We start from the raw sequence: 16754 nt of genomic DNA on the forward strand, positions 1-16754 counted from the left end.
GGACGTGGCCCACCTGGCGGAGGCCGAGCAGTTGGAGCAGTTGGCAGTGCACAGGTACGCTGTCAGGGAAGTGCGCTGACTCGCTCGCTGGTTTGTCCAAGGGTCCGACATAATAACCAGTCAGGGTTTCTCAATCCAACTAAATTCAACTCAAACAACAAATGCCGGTGAGCCGGCCAAAAGGAACAGAAGAAGAGCAGACACCCAGACCAGCCCACAAAGGGTCGCAGGATCTGAGCCCTGCCCTCTGACCCTAAGCCAAGCCCCCAGCTGATCCTCACTGAAATAAAGCCGCGAAAACAGGACTACCGGACTCACTGGCCAAACCGAATCAAACAAAGAATACAGCAACTACTCTGGCTGCCGCCGCTGCTCAGGCTGAGACCAAAAAGAGGCGAGAGACAAAGAGAGAGAGAGGCCCTCCCCGATCAATCCCATCATCTGATTAGTTTCACCTGGGAGCAAACGTAGACAAAGGATTAGAATTGTGAAGTTGTACATTTACCATCCAGCGGGGGGGGGGGGGGGTGTATATATGTATGTATACGCAGACGCATGCATTTAACATTGGAGGTCATGGCCTGTCTTCTCCCTTCAGGGGATCTAAGAGCCACGCGCCGTCCGTCCCCAGAAAGACCTCCTGGCTTATGAGGAAGCGGGTCACCGAGGAGGAGGGTCGACGAGTCCCCACCCATAAGCAGCCGCAGAGAGAACATTTGAAGTTTTTGAAAATAAAATAGATTGGTATTTCAAAGCCCTGCTGTTGTGGTTTTCTTGCTTGTCGTACTTTGACAGATGGTTTTTATTTCTTTATAACATAAACATTTACAACATAAATCTATGTAGATAGGTAAACAAGCAAACAAACGTTTTTAATGAATATGATAAACAAATTATATAATAAATATAAGAATAAAAATCTCATCTAACAGGCGCCAAATTAAAAATTTGAATATGAATACTGCTAATGTGAATACTTGAAGTTCAGGGTGGCAGCCTGAGCCTCCTCAGGTCTGCTGCCCTCTCCAGCAGAAGCATCATCCAGGGATCTAGGAGGTTAGAAAACACAGACTGTGGGGAAAGAAGTCAAGTTCAGTAACATGCATGTATGGATGAGTACAGGAGGAGAGGTTCTCAGGATATCATTGGAGATCTCTCAGCAGTCTAGGCCAGGGGTTCCCAATCTTTCCGCCGTGGACCGGTTTAGTGTCAGACAATATTTTCAAGGACTGGCCTTTAAGATGTGGCCGATAAATACAAAAAAAATAAAATGATACGACTGGCATAAAAACTGTTTTTTTCTAAATATAATAATAAACATGAATCCACTGTGTGCAGTCTCTTCCAAAAAAACATCTTAGGCTCTTCTTCTGTCTCCTCCCCGGGCCTGTTCTACTTCGTAAAGAAGTTTTCCAAAGAAATGTGTTTCTTTCTTCATTGTGCTGGCTTGTGGGTTTAATTTTATCATGTGACTGAGCCAAGTGTCATGACACGCTGAGGCTGAAACTGGCACACTGCTCCACAGGAGAGGAGCCTGATAACTGACCATTCTATTTTAGGAGACTCTACAAACCACAAGTAATCTTGCATCCATTTAGAAATGAAGATGCCTGATTGCTCAGGGATTTAACTGTGAGAAGAATTTTTAATTCTATTCTCAACTTGAGGGGGAGGGTGGTAGGTTGTGTAGACAAATTTATATATATTTGCTTAAACTGTAGTTAAATTTATACATACATTCACTTAAAATAGAGTGTAGGACACACAAGGTAGTTGTAATAAAGATGTTTCTGTGGCAGTTCCCAAAGAGGTAGGAAAGGTTCCAACACTGTATTTAGTTCATCAATGTACTTCTTTAATGTTAGTAGTGGTACCGGGATCTCCTGCTCATGCATCCCAGGCAGAATCGATGACTTAGCTGCAAGTCACCTTATTTGACCTCGTGAACATCTGGAAGTAGTAAAAGGTGTTTTACAGAGGGGTCCCACAAATCTCCAAAGCACCAGGATTAGTTGGTGCCATTGTGACTCCAGGAAGGAACTTATAAATACTGGAGCCAACACAGACAGACATTCCAAGATATAAGACAACAGAAAAACACTTACTATCAGAAGTAAAGCACAGACCAGACTGTTTAGAGGGGACAGGTGAAAAGGTCACAACAGGGAATAGCGGGAGTGTAGCTCATGCTAGCATCACTCCCACAAGCCAATTAAGTCAGAACAGAGTCCACAAGAATTTCTATGGTAGGATGAGGCCGTGAAAGATAAGAGCATGGCCGTAAATCGGAAAGAGGTTTTAATCTTTACAGCTGCAACAACAAGGCCACGATGGACCAGAAGGGACTGGCATGGGGTTAGACAGAAGATCCTGCAACAGACATGAAGATCAAAAATACACACTTGCACGCAGAAGCGATCACATAAGCACCTCCCCTGTAACACATAAAAACTGGAGAAGATAGTTAGATCGTTGGACTTCTTGCCCCAACGCCAGAGACGACGCATCTGCGTATGCTGACTCCAGCATAGGGGAAGACGATCTCCAGAGCTCTGTATTCTTTCCTGTTAATCTGAATAAATTCTTTTGAACCAACTGGAAGGTGTCCTCTCCGGATTTTGAACAGCGCAATACATATACTCTGTGGGTCCTTCTGATTGATTAATGATGACTTGTTGAAAAATTCCTACAGTTGGTGCAGTGGTTAGCACTGTTACCTCACAGCAAGAAGGTTCAGGGTTCGATCCCCAGCTTGGGCACAGGGTCTTCCTGTGTAGAGATTGCATGTTCTCCCTGTGCCTGCGTGGATTCTCTCCGGGTATTCTGGCTTCCTCCCACAGTCCAAAGACATGCAAGGGGAGGCTCGGACACTTTAAATTGACCGTAGGTGTGGCCTATCCAGGCTGCCTTCAGGTGAGATGCAGGGTACCCTCCAGAGGGGTCGCCAGTCTATCACAGAGCCAACACATATAGACAGACAACCATTCGCTCTCACAGCCACACCTATGGTTGATTTAGATTATCGGATGAACCTAGTCCTCTCTGCATGTCTTTGAACTGTGGGAGGAAGCCGGAGTACCCGGAGAGAGCCCATGAAGACCTTGAAAACTCCACATAGAAAGACCCCATGCTCAAGCCCAGGCTCAAATCCCTAATAATAAAATAACTTCTGAATAAAACCTGATTCATGTGCAAATTATTGCTAAAACTGGTTCAATTTGAAGACCGGCAGCAGGAATAAAACTGTTATGAGAATTAAACTGGATATAAATTTAGGTAAGACTCCAGAGTATGGACCAGGAGAGTAGTACAATATAACAAATAGGAGGTACAGTAGACATTTCCAGGTTGGATGAGACAGAGGATAAGGCTTTCGAATGAACTAAAATTCATTTTGGATTTGAGATTTATTAATACACTTGAAAAAAATGGCAGCAACTCCATCTTCTTGGAATATGATTACGAATATGACTGGAAGGAGTTGATTCATTTAGACAACATACTCTTCATTCCACAGCCAGGGTTCAGTAAGGCAGAACAACTCAATATGATAGTCAGATATGAATTAATTTATTAATACAGCTTTTGATGACAGGATTGTGTTTTTAACAGTCCACATCTAATTCTCATTCTTTCTTTTAGTTTAATTCAGTGGCAGTCAAAATTTTAGTAAACGTTCTGATTAACTCCTTTTCTGTTTGACTGAGCTGACCTGGTTGGGGGATAGACAAAGTCTTTGGGGTTTAAGATGGGTAACTGCCCCGGTGGAAGTACTGTGTAGATGGCAGCTCTGCCTCTTGGACTCAACTCTGAGTTGTCATGGTTTTGGCTCTCTTAATAAGCTCTGCCATATTTTCATACATAAGAACTGCTCCATCCAATGTGAGATGAATGCCATCTCTCCTAATCAGATCACATCTCCCCCAGAAGTTTTTCCAATTATCTATGGAGTCCACATTGTTTGCTGGATACCACCTAGACAACCAGCGGTTGAAAGATGACATGTGGCTAAACATGACATCGCTGGTCAGATTTAACAAGGTTCCAGAGAACACCACGAAGTCCAACATCATCTTATCACATGTAAAGCCTCTTAAAATAAATTGGGTAAAAGTATATATGTTTATCACTAAATTATTGCGCATAATTTCCAACTGTTCAGCAGAGAAGAACATGGAACCATTGTTTACCATGGTCAGTGGTGGCTTTAATGAACCTGTGAGGATCTTTCCTGCTCTCTTTCTGTCCAAAGCAAAAATACAAACAGTGTGTGCAGTGCTCTCTGGAATTAACATTTAGACCTGCTCATATGCCACTTTTTAGGTCACAAGTGTCATCAAAATTCACATGTACTCACATGCATATGTGATACATGTGCGAGATAGTGGATGTTTAATTTTGTGTTTGTTGGGCCAACACTCCCGCAAACAAAAACACTATAGCACAGATTTACAGTATATAAAGCACCAAAAGCCTGGTGTTTTACTGCATAGTGCTTCAAAATGAAGTGCAAAAATAAAAATTTTACATGACAAATACAGAAGTTTCTCTCTTTCTCTCTCACACGCATACATACACACAGTGCTATAAAATGTAGAAAGTAACTCATCTTTATAAATCTTATAAATATTGACTCCGTAACTTCAAATAAATAAAAAGAAATAAAAACAGTCACACTGTTTCGCAGAGATGAACCTCATCAACATGCATTTCTTTCCATGCAGAAGTTTTACAATGCAGTGCAGCACAGAGGTGTTTCCATAAATGGTTGGTCTACAGTGTGTCACTGTATAAGCTGTCATGCTAAACTTCTTTTTATTTTACTTTTTAAAAGTTCTCCCAAACTTCCTCCATAAAAGGGGGACAAAGAGTTACAAAATGTTCCCTTTCCCTGGCAAAAAATATCTCACAGGTGAAAGGATATTTCCAGTTCACTAGAAGAATTTGTACTCAACAAATTTGTTTTTAAGACTGATATGGACATCACTACAATACATGAATCCCAATGTAAGCAGACTCTTTTTTTCAGTTTTTCAATTTTTTTTTAGTTTATAGCAAAAATGTGGGTCATAATCAAACAGACTCTTGTATTTACTGTGTTGTGTGTGCATAATGTTGGTAGAAATCGGAATAAGTGTTTACAGCCTGTCTGATAATGTGACTGTGCCTGATTTCTGACTTCAATGTAATAGATAGATAGATAGATAGATAGATAGATAGATAGATAGATAGATAGATAGATAGATAGATAGATAGATAGATAGATAGATAGATAGATACTTTATTAATCTCCAGGAGAAAGTCACATTACTGAAAAATCAAGCCAGATGAAGAAAAATAAACCCATAATGATGAACTGAAAGTGTCTTTTGGCTCAAACTGTTCTTAAAACTGATGAGCCACAATTTACCTCCATTACAGCCTTTATAATTAGAACAATGGGGTCAGCAGGGATGGGTGCATCACTGAAAGCCAGACTAGCTGGCCTTTCTATCATCGGCATCAGGGATTTGTTGTTGACCATGACTATTCTATGTTTAGTATAATATTTTGCTGAAGTCTAACTAGGTAAACCATCTTGCACAATTATACAATGTCTGTCCATATTCTCATTTCCACAGGTCATAGGTATCTCAAGGAATTGAATCAGATCAACTGGATATGGTAATATGTCTGGAAGAAAATTCAACACACTACAATACACGGTTAACTACACAAATGTGACTGAGTTGCATACCTTGCACAACCAGACCAACTCATATGTAAGGGAACAGAAAACATATGGGTAAAAACCTTTCAGAAAGGAAGCTCACCCACTATGAAAAGGAGGTCCTAGCAAAAGGACTTAACTTCACCATGACACCAAAGCAAGTTCCTACATTTGAACTCATCACAACCACAGACTCAGCATTTAGGAAGAACAACCTAACAGAAACTGAAGCCGAGCAGCTGAGGTTAACAGGGTCAGTGGCCTTGTCCAATTCTAAGAACCCCTCTTCTAACCTTTCCTCCCAAGACAGAAAAGCAGTAACATCCCTGAGCAAGGATGATAACATTACCATCCTCCAAGCTGACAAGGGAAGATACACAGTAGTTTTGAATACAACTGACTACAATGACAAGGTCTACACCCTTTTCAGTGACAATAACCTGTATAAAACTCTAGAATGGGATCTTTCAAGCAGTTATAAGACAAAGGTTATAGAGTGTTTACAAAAACTGCAAATAGATGGTGCCATTCATAGACAACAGCAGCTCTGTCTATATCTGCAGGAGGCAGTTCCATGCCTATATGGACTCCCCACAATAAACAAAGAAGGAGCCCCCTCAGGCCTACAGTGAGCAGTATAAACTCTGTCACTTTCAACATTGCCAGACACATGGCCAACATCTTAGCTTGGTTTGTTGGAAAGATCCCCTATCATATCCAAAATTCCATGGATTTTGTAAACAAGGTCTGAGGCTTAAAACTGTATATAGATGAAACCATGGTATCCTTTGAAGTGACCTCTCTGTTCACTGGCATTCCTAACACAGAAGTAACAGAAACTGTAAGGGGGTGTTTACTGGAGGACAATACTCTCCCCAGATCCAATCTCAGTCCTGACCTCTGCCTCAACACCACACATTTCCATTTCATCAACAAATTTTACAGGAATAAACTTGGCTATGCCATAGTCTCACCAATATCTCCCATTGTGGCCAACATATATATGGAGGAAGTAGAACACAAGGCTTTAAATGCCTTCAAGGGAACCGTTCCAGGCTACTGGTTCAGATATGCGGATGACACATGGGTTGTCAAAACTCTACAGAGCACGAACAAGCTGCATGTAGGCGGTATGTTTACGCAGCTAGTCTATGAGAACAGCATGAACTACTGAAGCCACTTGGATAAGGGTTGAAATGTCTTCCAGACATATAAGTATATCCAGTTGACCTGATTCAGTCCCTTGAGATACAATTACACAATGTTTTTTGCTGTGATTTGTTTTTTCATCCTCCATACCACCAGGTGGCAATCTATTCACTGAAATATTTCCAAATGTTTGCTGTTACTTCATCTCAAGAAATTAGTCTCAATTTGATCAGGTCTGCTAATAGTGCTGGTGTGTGTCAAATGCCTAGCCCACTCAGAGCCTTGGCTAGGTCTGAGCCTCAGGAAGGGATCGGCCAGGTTCACATGGCAAAGACGGACCAGCCATTATTATCACATTTTTACTGCGACACAGTAGAGTTTTGGTTGCTGTGGTGGCTGTTGCTGATGAGGAAGCACTTCCACAAGTTATAGTACCATTTAAGTTCCGGAACTGTCGCTGCCGAGGTAATGAAGTCCTTCGGCGTGTGACAGGGACAGCTGGAGTACCACGAAGGCACACTGTTGGGAAACTCAGACCCACCAGACAGCAGCCTGGGCAGGAAATTACCTCATCTTGCTCAGAAGTGCCAGGTGGCTCAAATGCAAAGACCTGGGTTCCACTATGATCGTTAGCCTGACTTGCTGCACCCAACTGTATCTGCTGACCAATCACAAGGGCTGAGCTGTTGTTATTGTCCAATTGTGGCAGAGGAGGCAAACAAGGTGGTCCGTTGGTGATAGGAAGTTGCCAGCCGTTGGGCCCTAAGGAGGAGGGGGTAGAGGTGAGGAGAGGTCTTGCAGAAGTTGAGTCAAGGACTCCCTCTCCTGGCTCTGGAGACTTAGTGCAGTCCATGGTTTCTGTTAGACAGTCACTCTCCTCCTCCTTCTCTTCAAGCCAATCCAGAGACACCATCTCTAGCTCGACAGGAAGACCGGAATCTTCTTCTGTCCTTTCCTCCTCTTTTAGCTCTCTCCTCTCTGATAACTCTGTGTGATCAACCTTCAAGCATTCATCTCCCATCTTCTTCCTCATGTCAACCTCCACATTCTCCCCCATACTTTGTTTAATCACCGCCATTCTGTCATCCTCATTCCTCACCTCGGACACTTTTGTGTCTCTTGGCAAGGCTACAGTCCGGCTGAGATCTGCAGTACAGGGAAGTGACTGACATCTCCGCGGTGGTGCATGCATTCCCATTATCCTTCTGACAGGGTGGGGGGAAGCACATAGATCCTGAAGTGTTGGGAGGGTAAAGGTCAGGGAGATGACAGATTTGCTTGGTGTGTCTAATAGTTTACACCTGCCTCCATTCAAGTCTTGTCTGAGAGAAAATGGGTTGAATCTTATAGGAGTCCCAAGAAGAGGTGGAGTTGCTGGGGGCAACATATCTGACTGGCTCCTTCCCAAGCTTCGCTGCTGCTTGCTGCGATCACCAGTGTGACAGGGAGAGCTGCGGTGTTGGTAAGGACTGCAGTCTACTGTCACAGGCTCTGTGTAAAAGAGGGAGGGAGAAATACATAATTTAATAGAGAGACCGACCAAAAAGGTTTTCCCTTAATTTTTGACTTTTTTAGGTCAGTGTGACAGGGAGAGCTCCAGGGCCTGTAAGGACTGCAGTCTACTGTCACAGGGTCTTACTGAAAGGATGGAGACCTACATACTTTAACAGAGGGACAGACCAAAAAAGATTTTCACCAATTTTTTTTTACCTTTCAGGTCCTTCTTTCAATGAAAAAAAAAGTTCAGTCCAATAAATTGGAATTTAACTGTATTTCAGTTGTTTGTAATGTGCAAAATAATGTGTTTGGTTAAAATTGATTGATGTAAAATGCTGAAATACAAGTCTTTATCCTTTCTGGCTTCCTGGGCACCCATACAGTAACGCCACAAATAGACAAACATCAGAATCTGAACTGAAGCTGAATTGAATAGGTTTTTCAAAGCATGGCTCACGTGTGACCAATTTCAGAAAGACAAGCATATCAAATCCAAGTGTTTCTAAAGGTCAGGCTTCACATTTATTTTTACCAAAGCATTTCCATGCCTGTATCAAAAGCAAATTTCCTGACAATACATTCTCTGGAACATCTGTAAACACATGAAACTGAATAACAATCCATGTCAAAATTAAACACAAAATATGGAACTAAGATTTATGAAAAGTAATGTGAAGTTGACTAATTTTCATTCCAAAGTATTCAATATTTTGATGGTATCCTGTGATTTTAAATGCTTTTGACTTGTTTCATTTTCAAAATCAAATAATATTGGTGACACATAAATCTAGCCAAAACAAGGAAATCTGACAATGAAATGGGGCCAAGTGGACCCACTATAGATACAGATGGGATATCTGCCTCAGTATGTAACAACAACATATATCCCTCTAATGTAGTTTCACCTGCACTTAAAACATATTTCAAAGTAATACTTCGTCTGGGAATAATTTTACATATACAGTAAGCTACATCTTTGTCCCCTTTGTTGTGGTTGTTGTGAACCAACTGTGATTGGTTTGGAGGGACTACATTACATTTGTATTTTCATGCAAGTAGGCCTATAGAGACACAAAATTATAATCAAAAATATCTATTACCTGTACAGTATCTTATAGACAGGTAAACACATAAATCTCCATTACACATGAACCCAATTGTGTGCACAGTCACAGCACATGTGACATGAAAGATCCATCCATCCATCTATCTATTTTCTACTGCTTATCCTATTAAGGGTTGTGAAAGGTCCAAATGGTTAAAAAAAAAAAAGCAGTACCTGCTCAGCCTTAGGCAGAGCCTGCTGTCTGGTTATTGTATTCAAGTCCAGGCAGAATTTTAAAGTCCATGAAGAGTTTCATATGGGCCTATCTTTCAAAATTTTCAATGATCCAAAACTGAGAGCAAAACAACCTTAAGTGTTGCTATATGACAAATTATTCCCAAAAGTCCCTATATCAAAAAGAAACTAATAAGTCTGTTCAAAGAGAGGCTTTTTCAAAGTGGCATGATCACACATACTAAGCTGAGCAAGAGTGTAACTGAAGATTACATTAATAAAAAGACTTAGCTTAAACAAAATATAGGCTTCCTCAGGACTGCATACATACTTAAACAGCTATACTGTATTCTTGCAAAGAAACAATTCTAAAAACTGAATATATTCCATAGTTCAAATAAATATCTATGTTTTAATCTAAAACAGCCCCTTGCTAGCACTTGAACCGAGTTACACTGTAGGTCTGCAGTTAACTGAAAATATGTGAACATTCTGTGGCTAATCAGAATCAAACAGTTTGGGTATCTATGATTTTCTAACTGTGACGGATCCCTCTCATCCCCACCCCATTCTTTTACCGAGTGCAAAGGGCATCTCTCGCTCTCGGTCTCTTTCCATACCCTCCAGTGTAAAGACAATGTCCAAGAACGAGGGACGCCTCTCTGCACACATCTGAAAACAACACAAGGAAAAAAAGATTCACTTGATTTTGTTACTGTTAATGACAAAGTACCTTAACTACACTAAGACACAGAGAGCACTGGTGGTCGGGAGATGTTTACAAATCTTTTCTTGTTAGTCCCAGTCAAACAAAAATCACAGAGGAAGTTTACAACTACAGAAAACCCTGCAGGGAAATCAGTGATGCAGCGTCACATGGATTTATTTTTCCATGTTAGTGCCTGAAAATGTAGCAAATATCTGTGGACCTCTGATGAGAAATGACAGCAAGAGGACAGAAATTCAGTCATGCGTGAATACAGTTGTCAGGAGTTCATGTATATAAAGTTTTGACAGTTGTGTTTTTGGATTGTGTTACCTGTTGGAAGACCTTTTCTGGTATAAACGCTAACATTATCAGGACCCTAATCCGCTTATTGGCAGCTCCTAATGCAACAAAATGTAATTTCTGAGTTATTCATTAAGGTTAGGGTTAAGGTGTGAATTGAGGTTAGGTTAAGTTTGGGGTTAGGCATGAATTTGTCAGTTTTAGGCTATCCACTATTAAAGTAAATCAATCTAATGTTCCAAGATGGATTTCTGCACAAACATGTGGGTTGTTTTTTTTGTGTGTTGCCTAATAACGTAGCATTGGGTTTGCGTGGTGTGCACCTCAGTGTGTCCTCCTTGACCTCTGTGTAACCTACATGCACTTTTTTTTTTGACTCAATATTGGTATCAGTCAGTACACACATGGTTGACTGGCATAAGCCTATTGGAAGGTATAGTGGCATTCACCATTAACCCTAGAACACTACCGTTAAAATTAGAAACACCATCACTAACATCGGGTATATTTTACCTGATGTAATATTCCAGCAAAATTTATTTTTTCATCAATTTCAATTTCATCAATTGAAGTACTATTTTTTAATTCACCAATAAGCAATGTAACATAAAATTAAAAAGAGTACCATGGGGGAGCCTATGAAATGACATGACAAAAATTGTGTGAGTGAAAATCACACAACATTAGTGCCCTAGGGTTAATCTGTTGTATGCCAAATACATGTGGTGTCCCTGCTCCACAACATTCTGTGTGACTCTGGCAATGTGCTATCTGCAACGTATAAGTCCAAGAATGCAGGTCATGGACATGGATATGAGAATTGATGGAATGACACCTGTGTGACGGTGACTTACCAAGTTCTCGGTGTTGCTGTAACTGTGCTTATCAATATGGATCAGCATCTTAGGCTTTGCTGTCTTTGCTTTAACATGATCAATTGTAGCTGCGTCTGCAATGGGGATGATATCCCTTCTACATTGTGTTGACAGGGAAGCTCAAACTCCTGATTCAGCTGCATTAAAAGCACCAATCACAATCCATGCAAGGACAGAAAAATAGTACCCAATCCGACGAACCTGCACTGTGATGTCCAAAGCCACACATTGGTAACATCCTCTTCCCTTATAGGTTCATCGACACAGGTTCCTTTAATCCACAGTAAACTACATCCAAATCATTTACAGTAAATTATTTCCTAGATTTAGAACAGTTATTCTGAAACAGTGATGCACCTGTGGTACCTCCCCCAATTTTTTTGGGAAAATGAAACAAGGTGAAAACATAAAAAAAAGAATATTATCTAAACAGTAAATACCTAAATGAAAATACAAACTGAATTCTAAGTCACCATAAATTTAGTTTTCTTAATATTTTTGTGTCAGACCACTATGTGGTCATATTCATTCACTTTGCACATGGTGCATGGACATGTCCTCCATGGTAAAACTGGGTGAAAATGGCTATGCTACTTCAGTAGACAGGTTATGAGCAAAGATAAAATGAAAGGTTCAAAAACTCTACACACATGGCTACAAACTGGAGCTATAAAGATGACAGGAGGAGAATATTTCGAGCAGCAGTGTTGAAACTGAAATTGCCAACAGTGAGCCTGCATGAATGGCTATTGAAGCGGCACAGCTGGACTGTCTGCAGTACCTGCTCCTGCTAATATTAGCAACAAGCGATGCAAAATGGTAAGGAGATAACTAAAGTTATCTGTAATTTGGATTAAGGTGAATTGGAATAGAGGAAGAGCTGAAGCCCCAGTTTGTGGGAAGTGGTGTCTGACAACAAACCAAACCTGGATGGATGCACCTTGTCTCGCACAGACAAGAGCTTAGACAATGTTTCCCTATGGTGGCTGAGGCAAATGCTTGGATGAGAAACCTGTTTGGTATTTGAATTGCTGATATGCCCAGTGACTTCACTTGTGGTGAGCAGGAAAATTGGGTAGAACTGTCTTATGATGAAAAACATTGAAGTCTGCTTTCAAAAGAACAGTGGTTTGAATTGTGGATTCAGCAACACAGGGAATATCCAGATTTTAACACTCTAAGGTTCCATGGTCAATTTTCTGTAACTATGAGATATCGTGGCTGTTGGGAGTGAGTTCTTCCTGGTCCAGCAAAATGCTGAAGGTTAAGGACCCTTAAATAATGGACTCAGTTAATTGGAGAAAACCATAGACCAAACAATATGCTGTCATGTCATGGTGGGGATTTGGGCTGAGTTAGTTTTGCTTTGGTTTAGCTGTAACTATGGTTGTCCTTCCTGGTCCAGCAAAATGCTGAAGGTTAAGGACCCTTAAATAATGGACTCAGTTAATTGGAGAAAACCATAGACCAAACAATATGCTGTCATGTCATGGTGGGGATTTGGGCTGAGTTAGTTTTGCTTTGGTTTAGCTGTAACTATGGTTGTCGGTTGTGTTATTTGGTTTTGCCCACATGACATATAGATTCCCTCATGCTCAATTTTATTAGGCCCGTGCACAACTAGTTTAGTCCTCGTGAGTAAAGTATATCTCACTGATCCCTTATATGGGTATAGATGTTATATTTTCAGATTTTACTTATTCTTCAATACTCTTTGGGTAAATACAATTGTAGGTTTTGACAAAATCTGGTGATTACTCATTGCCAGGCTGCTTGGCCCCTAAAAGCCAAGATGGGAAGAAATGACATTCAGCTGGTCAGTTTGTTCCTTGATGTTAAAGCACCAAACAAGTCGCAAAGGCCAAGTCCAAGTCAAGTTTCAAGTCTTCTGAGGATGTGTTTAAGTCAAGTCACAAGTCACATGATTGTATGACTTGTGAGTGATTCAAGTCAAAGTATCCATTCTGTTTTGGGTGTATACTTACATTACAGCATGTGACCGCAAGGCTTAAGAGTGCAGGTGGACAATCGCCAACCATGATCTCAAATGCTTCAATGTCCAGACCAAAGTCCTATAAACGCACAAAAACCACAAATGGTTTCAGTGACTCATTGTCTCTTAATCATTTATTTATGAATCATTGCTGTGCCTCAGTGTATTTTTTTTCTTTGGAGTTGCAGACACACACAACAGCTATCCTTGTTCAAACATTACATTAACTTATATTCATAGTGGAAAGCCAAACCCTAATCAATAAATGCTTAACCCTAACCTACTTCAATTCACAGTTTAACCTTTAGCCAAAACCTCAGAAATGACTTTTTGCTGGTCCTGGGTCCCAAAGAGGACTTCTGATGGAGGTAATATTTATACCAGAAAAGTTCTCAAATAGGTAACAAAACCAAATCAAACACATACACACACAAGCTACTACCTCTGTCCTGGGCAAGAAATCAGGATCAGCTTCAATCCGGGCAATAATCTCACACAGAATGATTCCATACGCAAACACATCCACCTAAGAAGAGGACAGGAGTTAATTTCATTAGCAGTTCTGATGTGTTACCTCTGACCATGCACATACAGCTTAGGGCTAAAACTATACTTTTCACAAATAGATATAGCAAGGACAGTGGTTCAACATTGCTGAATGGATTTTGTTTGGAGAATATTTATTAACTAATTAATACTTACATACATACTTTTATGACCTCAAGCAGTTTTAAGCATTGTTTGCTCCTGTCACATTTTTTCTGGCTACTGAATTTTTCTGTGCAATGTGGTTCCTGCATCCCTATATAAAAGCATCATGGCTAGAAGAAAGGAGAGCTCAAAAATGTATACAGTAGAACAGAGTTATAATGCAGGAATCCTTAAAAAAAATACAAATTCAATTTCTTTGATGATTCATTTAAAAAAAATCTTAAAATCCATAAAAAAATCGTAAAATCAAGTATACAAAATATGTTATGAATATTGGATAAAAAATATACAACTGTTTATGCGTGTACAGCCTTTTTAAATGTGACCAATGACCTCCTACTGGCATCAGATGAGGGATTCATCTCTGTCCTGGTCTTGTTAGATCTTAGTGCAGCGTTTGATTCTGTTGACCATCATATACTAATACAGAGACTGGAACATGTCATTGGCTTTAAGGAACCGCACTGCCGGTTTAGGTCATATTTACTAGGTCGATCTCACTTTGTACTTGCTAATGATAATCCCTCTCAAACCACTATAGTCAGTTACGGTGTTATGTAGATGATACCCAGCTGTACTTATCAATGCATCCACATGAAACAAATAAGCTTACTAAACCTGAGGCCTGTCTAAAGGAAATAAAAACATGATAATTTCCTCTTATCAAACTCACAAAACTGCAGTTATTGTGCATATCTGAAGAGGTAGGTACCTGAGGTGTCCTTTATCTCCTATATTAAGCAAATCTCTAGGACTGCTTTCTTTCATTTATGGAACCTTGCTAAGATCAGACACATCCAGTCTCAAAAAGATGCAGAAAAACTAGTCTATGCTTTTTTAACTTCCAGCCTGGATTACTGCAATTCCCTTCTATCAGGCTGCACCAACAAGTCCTTAAAGATTCTCCAGCTGGTCCAAAATGCTGCTTTCTGCGTGTTGACGAGAACTGGTTGAAGTGACCATGTCTCTTCTGTACTGGCTTCTCTGTATTGGCTACCTGACAAATTCAGAAAAGAATTTAAAATTCTTTATTCTGACCCTTCGCTACCAGGATGCAGGGTTACTTGTGGTTCCTAGAGTTTCTAAAAGTAGAATGGGAGCCAGATCCTTCAGCTATTAAGCTCCCCTCCTGTGGAACCATCTCTCAGTTTCAGTCCAGGATGCAGACACCCTCTCTACCTTTAAGAGCAGATTTAAGACCTTCCTTTTTGATCAGGCATATACTGTAGTTAGGGCTGCTTAGGCTAGCCCTTACATGCAATAGACTTAGACTGCTGGGAGATATCCCATGGTGCACTGGGCTTCTCTCTCCTCCTCTCTTTCCTCTCTGTACTCTTAAATGTGTTGTACATAAATCATACTCATATGTCTTCTTCTCCGAAGCTTTCGGGCTCCTTGCATCCCAGATACCGGGTGCTGCTGGAGGAGGCTACAGACCTGAAAAGGCTCAAGAGGCCACCCATAGCACCACCTGCTCACGTTTCCGTCTGTCCATCAGCCTCTTCGTTTTCTCTCTCTGTTTATCTCTGTCCCTCTCTTTCCTTCTGTATATCCGTCTTTCTCCATTATCTATCGTTGTCTCTGCCCCGCCTGCTCTCTTTCCCCCCAACCGGTCAAAGCAGAAGGCCATCCCCATAGGAAGCAGGTATAAAGTGAAGAGGAATGGTCCAAGCACAGAGCCTTGTGGAACACCGTAACTGACTGTAGTGGTTTCAGACGGATTATCATCAGTGATACAATCTGAGATCACCCTTGTAAATATGACCTAAACCAATTTAGTGCAGTCCCTTTAATGCAAATGACATGTTCAAGTCTCTGTTGAATGATATGGTGGTCAATGGTATCAAAAGCTGCACTAAGATGTAATAGGACCAGCACAGAGACAAGTCCCTCATCTGATGCCAGTAGAAGGTCATTGGTAACTTTGACTAGTGCTGTTTCTGTTCTATGTTGAACCCTGAAACCTGACTGGAAATCTCTAATAAGCTGTTGCTGTGGAGAAAGTCACAGAGTTATTTAGCAGCTGCTTTCTCCAGAATTATGGGGAGATTTTATATTGGTTTGTAGTTGTCCAAAACTTCTGGATACAGGTTTTTTTTGTTTTAAAGTACTGTGGGACATAATCAGATAACAGTGACACATTGATCATATCTACGAGAGAGGTGCTAACGAGGGGTTGAGAGTCTTTAAACAGCTTAGTTGGGATGGGGTCAAGAAGACAGGTGGATGGTTTAGAGGAGGAAATTATTGTCCAAAGCTCATGAAGTCTAATGGGAGAAAAACTATCAAAGTGTATGTGTGGTCCTACAGCTGCCTCTAAGGTTTCTGAGGTTATAGGTGCCGTGTTGTCAGCTGATGGCAGCAGGAGAAGAATTCTCTCTCTGATTAGTTGAATTTTGTCATTGAAGAAGTCCATGAAATCTTTGCTACCCATGGAAAAAGGAATACTTGGTTCAGTAGTGCAGTGCTCCTTGCCGGACTGGCTATAGTACTGAAGAGGAACCTGGGGTTGTTCTTTTGTTTCTTGATTA

At 40.8% G+C, this 16754-nt stretch overlaps 1 protein-coding gene across 3 annotated transcripts in view; it reads right to left on the reverse strand.

Annotated features, from left to right (window-relative positions):
• Positions 1–1577: 1577 nt before the first annotated feature.
• LOC147256975 (dual specificity testis-specific protein kinase 2-like) overlaps positions 1578–16754 on the reverse strand; it is a 51177-nt gene continuing 36000 nt past the window's right edge. For all 3 annotated transcript variants that reach the window (XM_086210706.1, XM_086210704.1, XM_086210705.1), the window contains 4 exons: positions 13955–14038; positions 13505–13591; positions 10214–10307; positions 1578–8350 (listed from right to left, as the gene is read on the reverse strand). In XM_086210706.1, coding sequence (XP_086066832.1) covers positions 7146–8350; positions 10214–10307; positions 13505–13591; positions 13955–14038 — 1470 coding nt within the window. In that variant the 3' untranslated portion in view covers positions 1578–7145. The remainder of the gene's footprint in view (positions 8351–10213; positions 10308–13504; positions 13592–13954; positions 14039–16754) is intronic.

This window comes from Aulostomus chinensis, chromosome 8 (genome assembly GCF_037954235.1).
Source record: "Aulostomus chinensis isolate RoL2024-O1b breed Wild chromosome 8, RoL_Achi_v1.0, whole genome shotgun sequence".
In the NCBI taxonomy this organism is placed as follows: Eukaryota; Metazoa; Chordata; class Actinopteri; order Syngnathiformes; family Aulostomidae; genus Aulostomus; species Aulostomus chinensis.